Here is a 14,700-nt window from a genome sequence, read left to right as displayed (position 1 = left end):
GAACTTCCAGCCTGGATTTTAACATCTTCAGTGATCTTGAGAATAATGCAGATACGTTGGAGACGACTGAGCCAGCGGATGAAGGCACCTCGACACTGGAGCCTCCGTCAGCCTTTATGGAAATGAAACAGAATTTGCCGGAGAGCAGCTCTCCTGGCAATTCAAGAAATAACGACCAGAGAATCCTCATGGAATCACCTCGGAGGAGAAGAATAGAGGCCTCAGCCAGAGTACCTTTCTTGGGAACGCTGCCCGAAGAAGAATGGGAAGTACATCACCGAGACCACGAGAGTAGGACGGGATGTAAGCTGGACAGAGTGGCCTTTAATGGACGAAGTCTGGACCGTGATTCAGAGCTATGGGACCCAGTCCATCCTCAAAACAGGTCTCAATCAACCCTTGATGAGAGAAGTACTTGACAAGCTTGATGAGTGTGAAGGGAGACTGAGTGAGTTATTGATCGACTCAGCCACTGATGAGAGTGAAGCGAATTCTCCCATCAAGATGACACCGCAGGACGATGAAGGAGAGGTGGTGTACCTGTCAAGAACCAGGAGAGGGACGATGCGATCGAAAATGGTGATTGATAAAATCAATGCGATGAAAATGAAGTTAGGCAGCAGAGTGATGCCGAGGAGAATTGGAAAGACGAAAGTGGATTCAGAAATATCGATGAAAGCTGGTAGCTCAGCGAAAAGGAAGCGAGTCGAGGAGGTCATGGATTTGGGGCAAGGTGATTATCAATTGTCTGGCACAGATAGAATATTAACTGATATAGCGATGGTGCCACCCATTCTCATGGCGGGGATAAAGTCAACCGGTTATAAATCCAAAAGGAGTGACCGCACTCTGACTGGAGCAACTTTAGAAATGGAAATACTCAGCCAATGTGGAGAGAGCAAAATGAGGGACTTCAAGCCATCTCCCATGAATCATGGAAAGAGAAGTGTTGCAGGACAACTAACACCAGTGGAATACAACCGACTAACAGTGTCTGAGACTGTGTCGATAGATGAACCCACCGGTGGATACATGGAGATGTTGGAATACCGAAACTCGGCTAGAGGGTATGTAATGGCCCTGGAAGACGAAAAAGCCATGGAGGGTTATCTGGAAATGATGTTGCAAGGCACTAACCTCAAGCAGAAGGCGTATGGAACTTTGGCGTCGTCTGACGTACAGGCGGAAACGATCGAGCAGTTAGTGAGCCTTCCATGGAAAGCAGTAGTATTGAGGTATTTCGAAGAAGAAATGAGGACTACGCCAAGAATACATGCTCTCGTGGCAGTACCTTACGTAAGAACAGAGTTACAACTCAGGTTCGCCTGGTGCATGATGGGACTGACTCGCGAAGAATATGATTCAGAAGAAAGGAAGAGATCAAAAGAGGAAAAAGTTTTCCTTATGACGAATCTGAGGGATCTGATAGTCCAGGAGGGAGCAGCAGTAGCGTGTGCGAAGCGGAGAGACGCTCTCTGTTTCATTCGATTCCTGATAGAGCAGATTTCAGTACCTGCATTAAACACTTGTGTTAAAATGTTGAGGGAAGGCGATGAGCGAACGAAAGCCTTATTCTTGCTAGCACTGCTGGACATGCAGCAAAAAAAACCGATGAGGGTGAACATGAAAGAACCTGAAGAATTGGAACCCATGAAAAAGATAGACGAGATCAGGAGATTCTCAAACAAGGAGCTGAGACTCACTAAAGAATCTATGGGAGCATTGCCGAAATCCAGTGAATACTGTGGACCGATCAAGAAGAAGTCATATAGCTACGTATCCGGGATCATAGGGATAGCGTACAATCCTTTCCTGAGTGAAGACATACGCGATTGCTTCTTTGATTATGAGCAGGCAGTGTTACTAAGATTCTGGACGTCCAGAATTGTAACGATCAAGAGCGTTAACAATACACAGGCCAAATTGGGACTGGTCTTGGAAGAAGAGGTGACTGCACCTTCAGTACCAAAATCCGACAAGAGAGTGGAGTTTGGGTTGGGATTCTCAGATGAATTACTGAGAACGAGCTTGATGGCAGTGTGGGAATTGATGAGGCCATCATGGTGTCCTAGTCCCAACGCTGACTCAATATTACGGGCGACACAAGACATACAGAGGGAACTGAAGGCAGACTGTAACCTGCGTGACCTCAACATCATATATAATGTGATGATAACAGCCTCTAAGAGCAACGGAGAAGATAAAGTGGAGTTGCCTGGCTGGGGGCCAGAAGACTGGGTCAAACCTGGTAGCTGTCTGGCGGAAGTCTGTGGACTGGAGGGTCACGTTTGTGGAGGTCTAGACTGTTTGAAAACCCTGGAGAAACAACACAAGCAATTGACAGTATTGTTTGGAAATGTAGTGATGAAAGCAAGAACGGAAATGGAATTGATAGCAGATTGCCATGGAGGAACCGATGTGAATCTAGTGACAGCACTAGGATTCTGCAGCATGTTTGGTTCTTTAGAGTCTCTATTGAATCTACAACAGAAACATGAGATGGTCACAGCCATCAGCGTAGAAGTATTTCCAGGAGTTCTGCAGACTGAGCAGAAACACATAGGAAAATGGAGGGAAGCAATCGAGACAGAAATGAACATCAGATACAGCGAAATTTGTTGTAGACCATCAGGAGCACGATATTTGGTGGGTTCAACGTTGGCTCCAATGTGCAAGAGCAGATACCCTGTACATTTCGTAGCTGCGGACGTGAAGAGTACAAGAACGATTGTGGATCAAGCCTTCTCAGTGCCGAAGTGTGTGAGATTGGCGAGAATGTCTGAAAAGTCTTACGAGTTACTATGTAAGATGTTCTCAGCAGTTCCAGAGAGAACCAAAGAAGAGTTGGAGTTAATACTAGGAAAGAAGTTCATGGGATATGTGAGCGGGAACTTCAGTGACTTTGAGAGACAGAAACAGAGAGGATCAACTGTCACAGATTACAATGCAGTAGATGAGAATGATGAAGTCCACCGAGTAATGATGGAAGTGCAACCATTGCTGGAAGCTTCGGGAAAACGTAATTGGAGGAGCATCATGTTGACGCATGACGAGTTTCCTTGCCACTGCTTGCTGCAGACCTGGTGGTATCCCAAGCGTAGTAATCTGATGTTGATCTGGGACTCTGGAGAGCTGCTCTCCATGGGTTTACCAGATTCATCACAGCCTGTAACAATAGTGATAGTGGGAGTTATGATGGCGATACGATGGCTGGAAGCTCATGTGAGAGAAAATAATAGACAGGAGGCACCGACGAGAGAACAGTTGCGGAAATTAGATTGTCTAAAAGATTTAGATCTATTTGAGACAATGTGCAAAGTTCTAAACATTCCGATGGAAGTGAAGAAGATATGGGCGAGAAAACGATTGATGCCATGGTTCAGAGCTAACATGACTGCATGGTTGTACGAGTATGCGAAAAAGCATATGTCGAAGCATGGCAGAGTGTATAGTGAATATCAGCTGGACATTGGGGCAGGAGCTTTCAAGCGAGCTTTCGTGACTCATCGGAATGCAGTGACCACCGCTGTGAAAAGAATTTCCAGGACGAGTGAGCGTAGTAGAAATGAGAAGGCAGAGATGCTGAAAGAAGATTTGGAGAGAAACGTGACGTTGTGTCTCCACAACAGCTTCTGCAGGAACAGAGAATCCAACGTGGATCCCCTACCTTGCTGTAAACAGAGGGTAGAAGAGCAGAAGTGTTGGAGGACAGCTTCCAACAGCGTCAGGATAGCCAACGATGTGCTACAAGACACGGAAACCGAAAGTGCGCAGTGAGTATCACAGGAGGAAGAAATGGAACATTGACGAATGGTCGAGAAAACAAGAGGCAACAAGAAAGAAAATTAGAAGAATTTAGAAGTTTTAGAACTTCTAAACGACGAAAAAAGAAGAAAACAAAGGAGTGATGAAGAAAAGTTAAAACTCAGAATTGTTTTATGTGTGTGAAAAACTCAAGTGAGAAACCAAGCAACCAAGTTGTAATTGAAAACTGAAACATTTAGTTGAGTTTTGAGATTGTTGCATTTATAAATTTGCATTTTGAATTTATCAGAAGTGGCTTTAGAGACACTTATTATTTATTTAGAAAGGCTTAAGAGAAGAGTATATTTAAATATTCCAGTCTGCATGATTGTTTTTAATCACTTAGGAAGACTGATCACTTTGTGGTGACATGAAAGACTTGAGTAATCTCTTGAAGAGGGAGGTTGTTACATTGTTCTTTCTAACCACAAAGTTTCTTAGTTTTAATATTCAGGACAATAAACAAGCAAGATTTCCGAAGGGAAAAGCGTAGTAGGATAATTTTAGCTTGTTGGTTGGCAGGACTGTCCTGCAAGCCAACACCTTTTAAATCAGAGAGAAAGAGTTTTAATCGGCATATTGACACTGGAAGTCAGAAAATATATTTTATCTTAGGTTATATCCTCAATGTGCAGATTAATGAAAGAGTTTGAAGGCTATAGTGATGTAGTATGATGCCATGTATATTCTGCAGTGAGTCGATGTGACGTGGATAAAAGTAATTTCGTGCATTTTATAAAATGCGATTCAATGAGGACATTGACGGGACTGTCCGGGGAGTGTGTGACATTCGACCAGAATGGCCAAAATGCAATTTATGCAGACTTCGAATTTTTAGCAGTAAGCCTTCCGGATTGATGATTATTAAGAATTAAGAACGTTATTGGAACGATTGGCCAAACGGTGAGGGCTAGAATATTCTGGTATTTTAAAATTTCAAAAATTCGAATTATGACGTCATATTCTTGAGAAACGTCAGAAACGGCCATTTTGACTAAAACGAGAAAGAAAAAGAGAACAACATTAGCTGCGCTAGCAACAACAACGAAATTGAGATCGGAAAACGACAACGAGTTACAGAAAAACAGAAGAACACTCCGAGTTGCAACTATTGTGCTGCTACAATAGTTGCAAGGCCCTTGCGAACAACGGTGAAGGGTGAAAGACGGCCTTCCGGATTAAGAGGAAATCAGGATTAACGAGCTTGATCCAGCGGATTCATCAATCCGGAAGGGTAAAGGAACTGAAACTTTTATCCTGTTACATAAACTTTTAGCTTCCTGTCATGTCCTGACTTGAATTTAATTAATATCTGGATTCAGTTTGATAAGGATGAGAAGCTACGAGTTGGGGGAAAGGTTTGATCCATCTTCGATGGAGTGATGATTTTTATCTACTGAACAAAAACAATAGTAATATAATAAATAGTAGTAGCCCTGTTTTTAGGAGTGACCTCGTGGTCTGGGGATACTGAGACCCAGCCATGAGCTCACTATTTCTGCATGTAATCTATTTAATTTGAGTGTTTTGACCGAAGCCGAAAGCAGTAACGTTTTTGTCGACCCGATGTTAGAAAAGACCACCGAAAAGTACTGGCTTGGTAGAGACGGTGAAAAGCATGCAAAGCTCTGTTTAGACGTTAGCCAGTCGTCTTAAGACTTAGTTTTGTTTTCCGTCGATATGTATCTTCCGGGCGAATGTTACATTGATGATTTTTATCTACTTAACAAAAACAATAGTAATATAATAAATAGTAGTAGCCCTGTTTTTAGGAGTGACCTCGTGGTCTGGGGATACTGAGACCCAGCCATGAGCTCACTATTTCTGCATGTAATTTAGTTAATTTGAGTGTTTTGACCGAAGCCGAAAGCAGTAACGTTTTTGTCGACCCGATGTTAGAAAAGACCACCGAAAAGTACTGGCTTGGTAGAGACGGTGAAAAGCATGCAAAGCTCTGTTTAGACGTTAGCCAGTCGTCTTAAGACTTAGTTTTGTCTTCCGTCGATATGTATCTTCCGGGCGAATGTTACAGTAATAACAGTTGTTCAATTTTGATTGTTGAATTTTGCATATGTGATATTTACCAGTAGTAGCAGTAGTAGCGTTTCTGTGCTGGTCAGCACAAGGGGCTATCACCCCATTTTATTTGTTTGTTATTTTTCCTGATGGTTGATCATTTTCTCTAGTTTTTTTGTTTGAATCCTGACGATGTGCAAAAGAAGCGAAAACGTTTGAAATGACAGTTTGGCCTGTGCAAAGAATTATTTATCTAGCTGTTAGCATTATGGGTTGACGCTATTTTTGTCTGACAATTTTGTGTTTTTATATCTCATAATTTAAGAGATTTCTGGAAAATCTTTATTATCAATTTTCGCGAGCTAATCAACAGTTTTCCAATTGTCTGTTGGCTGTTTTCAGATTTCAATTTGCTGTTAAAATGACCGAAACTTCAAACAACACTGATAATGCTTCAATTTTGAGCGAAGACGTGGCAATCGGAAAAGCTGATTCTCCTAGTAAAGGTAAGTTTCATTGAAAATATGATTTGTTCTTAATAGAAAATCAAATCGATCGAGATCGAATTGCTTAATTCTGCTAGCCTTCACTTAGGCCGCCCGTTTGATACTAGGGTTTTTGATATTGTCCTAGTGGATTAAGTTTCAAGTAATTCTGCTGAAGCATGGGAGGAAATGTGGTAGCATTTTTGTATATGGAATAAAAATTGATTTTTCATATAAAAATTGTCTTCGTTTAGTCGCTGTTAACGGCAGTGTTGCAGACGAGAATAAAAATGAAGTCACAGCCGAACTGAATGGCCATACCGAAGTCGAAAAAAGTAAAGTGCAATCAGATTTGCCTGGCAATGATACTGCAGCCGAGGATGTAACAAAAAGCGATGAAAATGGAACGACCGAAGAACCAACTGAAAACACAACGGAAAATGTTGCGAATCAGAGCAGCGAAAATACCACAGATCAGACAAGCTCACTTAAAACAGATGATTCAATTTTTGAAAACCAGGAAAAGAGTAAAAATATTGACAGGAAAAAAGATGAGGCAGATTGCGAGGAAAAGACACAAGATGAAAAAACAGAGACTGAAACCGAATCAAAAGCAGTAGAAGATAGCGAGCAAAAAGAAGATGAAACATCAACCTCAAAAAAAGTCCAAAACAGCGATGATAAAATGGAGGGAGACGAAGATCAAGCTGGTGAGCATGATGACGCAGAAGAAGCTGAAGGCAAGCCGTCAGAAGAACAACCGCTTGAGGAAATGAATACAGAGTCTGAGGATGACAAGGAAGCAAAGAAAGACGAAGAAAAGAGCGAGGACCAAAATGTAGACAGGGCCCCAAAGAAAAAGCCGCGTTCTTCTAAGAGTAAGTATAATCGATAACATTGCTCCGCAAAGTTGCTCGTTTGTCTTGTTTTTTGGGGTGTTTGTTTTGTTTTGAATTATAATACAGTTATACTGAATTGTGATAATTTTGTTCATAAAAAAGTTGGCGTATTTGTTATTGAAGCATCGAGTCCGCTCGTACGCTATAAATGGTAATAATGAACGCAATTGCAAGCAAACTGATGGCTTTGGCCTATAATTTTGGCACATTGCAACCTGTCTCATGGTAAGAGAGTATTTAGGCTGGCCAATGGATCCGCCAAAAAGTACACGTAGATCCATTCAACGGCGCCTTGACTTTACTGTCCTTCTAGCACCGGCAGAGCCGAAAGAGGACAAAGAGAAGCCACCGGCAGTGACCAGATCAGGAAGAGTGTCGAAGAGAGTGAGTAACTTCGAGATACCTGTGACTCCGGCGGAGAAGAAAGTGGTCGAGAAGGCAGAGTACAAGTTCGACGGACCAGGAGTCAATCTGGGTTCGATCCCATGTGCACAGTACTGGATTGGGAAGTGCGACTCGGAAGACCTGAAGACTCTATTCAAAGTGTGTTTCAACAGAATAGGGAAGAACAGCGAAGTGAAGCAGCAACTGAGGAAGTTCAATGGATTCAACTACCCGGAAGATTCCAAAGACTACCAGTCCAGAGTCAACATCATCGAGAGGTGAGCTCAGATCACATACGTTATCACGCTTGCGATAAACAAGCGTTATCGAATCCGAATATAGTTTTTTTTTCGGGTTAACAACTTGGTATCTTGGTTCATAATGAATTTGAATTTCCAAGTGTCTACGGCACACTTGTCTGGAGGTAACGAAAATGCCCGGGACGGCAAAAGTTCTAAATTGTCGGCTTATTATTTTTCTGCGTAAGTTTTGTCTTGAAACATTAGTTGAATTTTTTTGCATGCAGTTTTCATTGTAGTTGCTCTTTATGTTATCGTTTACTTCTGCAAGTTGTAATTCTACTTATGTTGACTACGTATTTTTTGCTTTTTGATTTTTTTGCTTGAAAATTTTTTTGGGCTAATTGATTTTGGCTCACTTTTTATCGGCTTTTAAACCTAATTTTGGGTCATTTGAGGCAACAATAATTTGTATGTTTTCCTCTGGATTTCATAAAACGTAAAAAATCTCTGAACAGAATTTGTAGTTCAACTTTTTCTTGACAACAATTTTTTTTCGCTCGAAAATTGTTTTTGAATTTTCATTAAACGCCGTCGAGTGTGTTTCTGGACGTGTTTTCCGCAAATTGAGCTTCATTCCAGACAACATTTTGAAGTTTTTGTAATGTTGGTTTCTTCGAACATTTTTCCGTTTTCTTCGGATATAGTTGCCTCCTTCCTTTCCTGTCTGCTAGCTTGCAATGCTATTTTTGTGGTATCGCAAATGATGCAAAGCTCCGCTTCGCCTCTGTGTCATTGTTGTAATACAGCCTGTATTTGAACTGCCTTCAGTTTATTAAGATATATCCAAAGATTTTGGTTAACTAGCGATAGCCTGCTTATGGCACTTTTGGAATGCAGAAAGAAATAAGTGTTGCATTTGCTGTATTGTTGATGATAATTTTTCTGAGATGGTTGAAGTTCAGTTCAACATATTCGGAAGATGTGTTGTTTGTGTAGACTTTACAAACATGTTGTCCATGACATGCTGAAGTGGCTCGGAGTTCCCTTCGTGAAATCAGAAGAGTCCGTGGAAGAATTGAAGATGAAACTACTCGACTTCTTGAGGAGTCCTAAAGACCACGGCATGGCAGGCAAACCCAAACCAAAGGTACATTTTTTCTGTTTCAACTGAAGCTTGACATGTCCTAATCATTAAAGCAGGCTGTTGTCTTGAGTTCGACTTGAGATCTTAGAATCCCTGAAGATCTCAGATTTGTTTTTGCATCCGATTATGCAGCGGCAATGAAAATGAGTTTTTTTTTCTGAAACCTTGTGTTGTTTTGGCGGGGGGTTGTAATAGCTTTTTGGGGTTGTTTCTTTTCTGAGTGACATTCGCTTTTGAGTGACATTCGCATGAAATTATGTTCATCTTTTTGCAGTGACAGGTGTCATCAAGAGAGTGTTGTGTTACAGACTCAGCGACTGGATAGAGTTATGTATTGGCAGCTTCTATCTTTCCTAGTACCATGTCAACCTCTTTTTGTGTTAGGTCACCCCGAAGAAGAAGAGCGAAGCAGAAGGGGAGGGGGAGAAGAAGACGAAGAAAAGGAGCAAGAAAGAGAAGAAGGAGGGGACCAAAGAGGGTCAGGATGTGGTGTCAGATGTGGACCTATCTTCAGACTCTAGTGATGACGAGAAGACAGCAGAGAAGACGCCGGCCTCGAAGAAAGCAGCCACCCCATCCACCAGCGGCAAGAAGCGAAAGGCGGAAGCAGACACCTCAACCACACCCAAGGCCAAAAAAGCGAAACAAGACAAAGCATCGCCCAAAGTGAGAAGAACACTTTTTATGTATCAGTTGTGTACTGTTGATTCGCTCATCTGTTCTCTTATCTCATGTTTTTATTCCGACCATAAAAAATGGGTGGGAACTTCGTATTGAGGCAAACTGGTTTGAGTTGGTCTGATTTTGAGCAAGTAAAGCGGTCGAGTAACGTTTGTTATATCAAAATAAGTCATTTAGGTTTAAAAAACTTGATTGTACTGAACGAAAAAACTAGTTCGGAAGCTTCTTTTAGCCCTTCCTTGGAAATAAAAGCTTACTAAAAAATTCTTTGCAAAAAATTGAAAAATATCAGAATTTGTTTGTTATTTAACTGTTTGATGAGAACTGTTGTAGATTATGCCTAATATACTAGCTTTCTACTCATTTGAATAGATATCTTATCACACCAGGCACAAAAAAAAACTCTTATTTGAAAAAAAAAATTGTAATTTTTATGAATATGCTTGGAACATTCTGTGCTACTTGCACAGCAACTGGCTATCCTTGTTTTAGTTTTTAAACAGCTGATAAGATATGATTGTATTTTCCGTTACTAAAGCATGACCGAGAGACAGGTCTTCTTATTTAAACTTTTGACATCTGACTAGCTATGATTAGAGAAGACCTTAATTTATAATAAGGTATATCATGGCAGGACCATGACTAATAGGGGATAATTGGGATTAGTACATTGGCACTACACTCATTGAATGGGACAATTAGGAGCAACATAATCGACATCCTCCCCGCCGCATGGCTGATTGCTGAGGAATTATTGCATGCTCTATGGCTAGCATGCATCTCGGTGTATGTTCTCTTATTGTGAACATGTGTTCTGTTCTGTTTCAGAAGTCTGATTCCAAGAGTCCTTCCAGTTCAAAGTCCAAATCCGCAGACAAATGTGAGTTACTATGAATTTCAACAAATTAATCAACAGTTCATGACCTCCGGAAGCTGAAGGTTTTTTCGACCTTTTCTAATGATCTGTCTATGAACTATGAATGTATAATTCAGAGAATAAGTTGAAAAAGTTCAGAATTCTTTTCTTAGAAACTAACCGTAATTTTATTACATGATGACAAAACCAAAGTTTCTAGTGAAAAGCATCTCTCATCAGTTTATTTTTGAAATTTTCTCCCATTGTGTATATAGTTGGCACTTTAACTGACTACGGATTGTGTTGGGGGCTATAGCTATAAACAAGAACATGTGATGTGCGTTTTAGCGGAAGAGGGAGGGGAGCCGAGTAACAAGGAACTGAAGAAGGTGTTGAAGGAGATCATAGGCAAAGCGGACCTGGAGAGCATCACGATGAAACAAGTGTTGACCACAGTCTACGCCAAGTACCCCGAGGTCAATCTGTCGAAGAGGAAGGCGGAGATCAAGGAGATGGTCAAGGCACTACTCGTATAGGCTACTCACAATCCTTGCATTTGACAGACACAGAAACTAGCCTAACATCTGCATCTGTGCCGCCACCTCACGCTAGCTAGTCTGACTAATACAACATTGAGCAACAACTATAGAGCTACTCTGAACTTCATCCTTGAAAGCCCTCCTGTTTCCCCTCAGAAGACGAATCACACTTCTTCTCATCTGAAAGAACCTGAAGTGTTCTTTCCTCTTCTCTGCTCCTTTTTCAAAACTCATTTTGTTCCATGTTTATGGATTGCAATTGCGGAACTCACCTCCTATTCTCAACAACTGAAACTTGATTATTTGTTTTGATTTATTACAATTTAAACTAGTTTTCTTCTTTATTCTCAATCTCATAATCTTTTGCTGTTGATTGTTATTTTGCTGTGAGTTAACTCAATACTTAACGTTTAGTGTGGTTGGCCAGGGGTCCTTTTTTGCCCCTCCCCTTCCCCCTCCCTCATTTTCTCTCTCTCTCTCTCTCTCTCCTTTTGGCCCCGTGGCAGTGAGTCAGCCGTAATTCGATCAGTTTAGTTTGCATTATTACCTATCAATCTATTGTGTTACTATTCTTAATAGCAGTTGTCGCAGTGAAGTGACTTAACAAAGTTTGTTTTACTTGGATGCCAAGACAGAACCTAATTAATGCAGCCATACTACTACATTACTTACAGTACATACAATGCGCAGTCAGTTCAATACCATCTAATGAGTGTATTATGATATCAGTCAGTTCAATACAAGATAGAAGCTAAACAAAACAGCCCTCAGTGAAAATAGTGTACTCGTGAACAATCTTCTCTTCTGGATGCAGTTTCTGTTCTGAATTACAGGCGCTCGGCAGGGTTGCAACCAATCAATATTTCCTCCTGTCTCTCTTTTGCAACTCTGTCAGTGCAATACTGTTTCTGCTCTACATTTCTGTCAGTCTGAGCTCTCTTCTCTCCACACGATTGTTCCGATAACCACATTTGAAATAAAAACCAGGTGTTTTTGACACCAGAGAGAAAATAGCTCAGCTGCACGTTGACGAATTGTCGATGACCTTAATTAGAGACTTTATCTTTGTTACAATAGACTTCTTACCTATTTTAACTATACCAACTTCAAGGCGGCTTCGTTTCAATCTTTTTAAACAGGCTAAGGCCCTTTTATTACATCATAGCTTGTCTTGTATGCGACTCAGGAAAAACAATTGCGTTTAAGTGAAACAGCAGGCTCCTCCACTTGACTGACTCTGCGTGTGCTGTGAATGAATGATTCAATGAATGAGTGAATTAACATGCAATGTCGTGGCGATGAAGAGTTGATTATTTTTGTTTGTGAAGTTGTTTCTGATCCGTATCCATGGTTTTGTTTTACTTTCTTAATTTATTTTTGTACTCACCTCTTTCGTTCTGTCCATTTTTATCCAAACATGCAAAGATCAACACTGGCCAGTGGGTAGCCTCTCAATCTTATATGGCTTCCGTGGTCATCTCCCAAGCTATGTTTGCGTCAAACAAAAGACATTTTTGAGCATGCCTGCTTTTTAAACGATCATCTACGGTTTTGTGTGCCTGCGTACTCCACTGGTCTTTTTTTGCTTCACCCTTTTGTCTACAGCCTTCGAAAAAGTATGTGGGGAGAATATTTGGCCGTTATTTTTTTTGTTTTCTCAAAAACTAAGCTAGTAAATCTGAAGGAACAGAATTGGAGAATTGCATTCCTCAAGTGGCGATGTCCACATTTTTTAAAACATAAATTTATGGCCCTCGGAATAGTCAAAATTTTGATTTTTTTAACTGTTTTTTGAACCTTTTTCCGTTTTTCTCGAAAACTAACCCCCAAACTTGAGGTTGTGGGTTCAACGGAGAGGAAGTGTATAGTCAGCTACTCACCCTTTTTTTACTCAAAAAGTTATCGTCCTCGGAAAAGTTTTTTAGCGTGGTTTTTCTATTAAATATGAATGTTAGCAAAAAAAACCCTCACACATTTTCATCTCAGAGTTTATTGGGTAGTTTTTAAGAAAACGCAAAAGTTAATAAAATATTAAAAATTCAAAAATCAGCAATTAGGAGTAATGAACGTAGTTAAGACTCTTATATGGGTCTTTCTGATTATCTTTGGTTGTTTGTTTTTTTTAGGAAAAAGTCTGAAAATAATGAAGCACTAAGGTATAATGCACTTTTTGATTTCAATTGAAACTCATCTACTGAAAGCGACGTAAACAGCAGTTTTCGAATACGAACGTGGAAATGATTTTATTTTACTTTCTTATTTTATTTTTGTACTCACACCTTCCATTCTGTCCATTTTAATCCAAACATGCAAAGATCAAAACTGGCCAGTGGGTAGCCTCTCAATCCTATATGGCTTCCGTGGGCATCTCCCAAGCTATGTTTGCGTCAAACAAGAGACATTTTTGAGCATGCCTGTTTTTTAAACGATCCCGTACGGTTTTGTGTGCCTGCGTACTCCACTGGTCTTTTTTGCTTTACCCGTTTGTCAACAGCCTTCGAAAAAGTATATGGGGAGAATACTTGACCGTTATTTTTTTGTTTTCTCAAACACTAATCTACTAAATCTGAATTTTTAGTTTCAATTAAAAGATTAGAATTGGAGAATTACCTTCATTAAGTGGCTGTACCCACATTTTTTTACACAAAATTTATGGCCCTCGGAATAGTCATAAATTTGATTTTTTTTGACCGTTTTTTGAATCTTTTCCATTTTTTCTCAAAAACTAACCCCGAAACCTAAGGCTGTGGGTTCAATGGAGAGAAAGTGTATGGTCAGCTACTCAACCTTTTTTATCAAAAAGTAATCGTCCTCCGAAAAGTCGATTTTTTAGCGTTGTTTTTCTAAAAATTATGAATCTTAGCAAAAAATACCCTCACACATTTTCCTCTCAGAATTTGTTGGGCAGTTTTTAAGAAAACTCAAAACGTTTATGAAATATTTAAAATTCAAAAATCAGCAATTAGGAGTAATGAACTTAGTGAAGACTCTTATAAAGGTCTTTCTGATTGTTTTTTGTTTGTTTGTTTGGAAAAAGTCTTAAATTAATGATGCACTTAGGTATAATGCACTTGTTGAGTTCAATTGAAAATCATCTACTGAAAGTGACGTAAACAGCAGTCTTCAAATACGAACGTGGATATGATGTTTAAAACGTGAGTTATTTCTAGTTTCGAAAGTAGAGTTAATTTTAAGATTTCCCAGCGGAATAAAAACTTTATCTATTGATCCAGTTTTCTCAAGTTTGGTTCATGTTATCAAAAAATTGACAGTCAAAAATTTTTCTAGAAATTGAAAGAGCTTAAAGGTCATCTGTTTTTTTGAAACTCGAAAGTTTTGAAACTCGATTTTTTCAACAAAGTCAGTGTTTTTTTTTGTTTACCTGCGTTCATTACTCTTTTCCAATCTTCGATTGGCTGTTTTCACAATGTATTCAAACTTTGTAGCCCTCTAGACCAGTTTAGGAGGTATGGAGCTAACAAATAAACTTTGGACGGCAAAGGTTCTGGGATTGATTCTGATCATCACCTATTTTTTAAACTAAAAATATTCTGTTTCAACTAAAGTTAATGACTAATATGTTGTCGGCTTAGTTGTGACATTTTTTGGGAATCGTTTTTTTTTGCTGCGCGCAATTTTTCAATGTTTTC

General features: G+C 39.9%; 1 protein-coding gene across 2 annotated transcripts in view; it reads left to right on the top strand.

Moving 5' to 3' along the window:
• Window positions 1-12,437, top strand: part of LOC134848869 (protein DEK-like) — a 128,754-nt gene extending 116,317 nt beyond the window's left edge. Inside the window, exons 2-8 of one of the 2 annotated variants that reach the window (XM_063866383.1) lie at window positions 6,223-6,326; window positions 6,560-7,183; window positions 7,518-7,866; window positions 8,827-8,977; window positions 9,359-9,640; window positions 10,484-10,535; window positions 10,860-12,437. In XM_063866383.1, coding sequence (XP_063722453.1) covers window positions 6,242-6,326; window positions 6,560-7,183; window positions 7,518-7,866; window positions 8,827-8,977; window positions 9,359-9,640; window positions 10,484-10,535; window positions 10,860-11,047 — 1,731 coding nt within the window. In that variant the 5' untranslated portion in view covers window positions 6,223-6,241 and the 3' untranslated portion in view covers window positions 11,048-12,437. Of the gene's footprint in view, window positions 1-6,222; window positions 6,327-6,559; window positions 7,184-7,445; window positions 7,867-8,826; window positions 8,978-9,358; window positions 9,641-10,483; window positions 10,536-10,859 lie in introns of both variants that reach the window. The other variant, XM_063866382.1, reaches the window with a different exon arrangement.
• Window positions 12,438-14,700: the final 2,263 nt, after the last annotated feature.

Source organism: Symsagittifera roscoffensis, chromosome 6, assembly GCF_963678635.1.
Source record: "Symsagittifera roscoffensis chromosome 6, txSymRosc1.1, whole genome shotgun sequence".
Classification (NCBI taxonomy): domain Eukaryota; kingdom Metazoa; phylum Xenacoelomorpha; order Acoela; family Convolutidae; genus Symsagittifera; species Symsagittifera roscoffensis.
The sequence above is the reverse complement of the archived record's forward strand: the minus strand, read 5'-3'. Positions and strand labels throughout refer to the sequence as shown.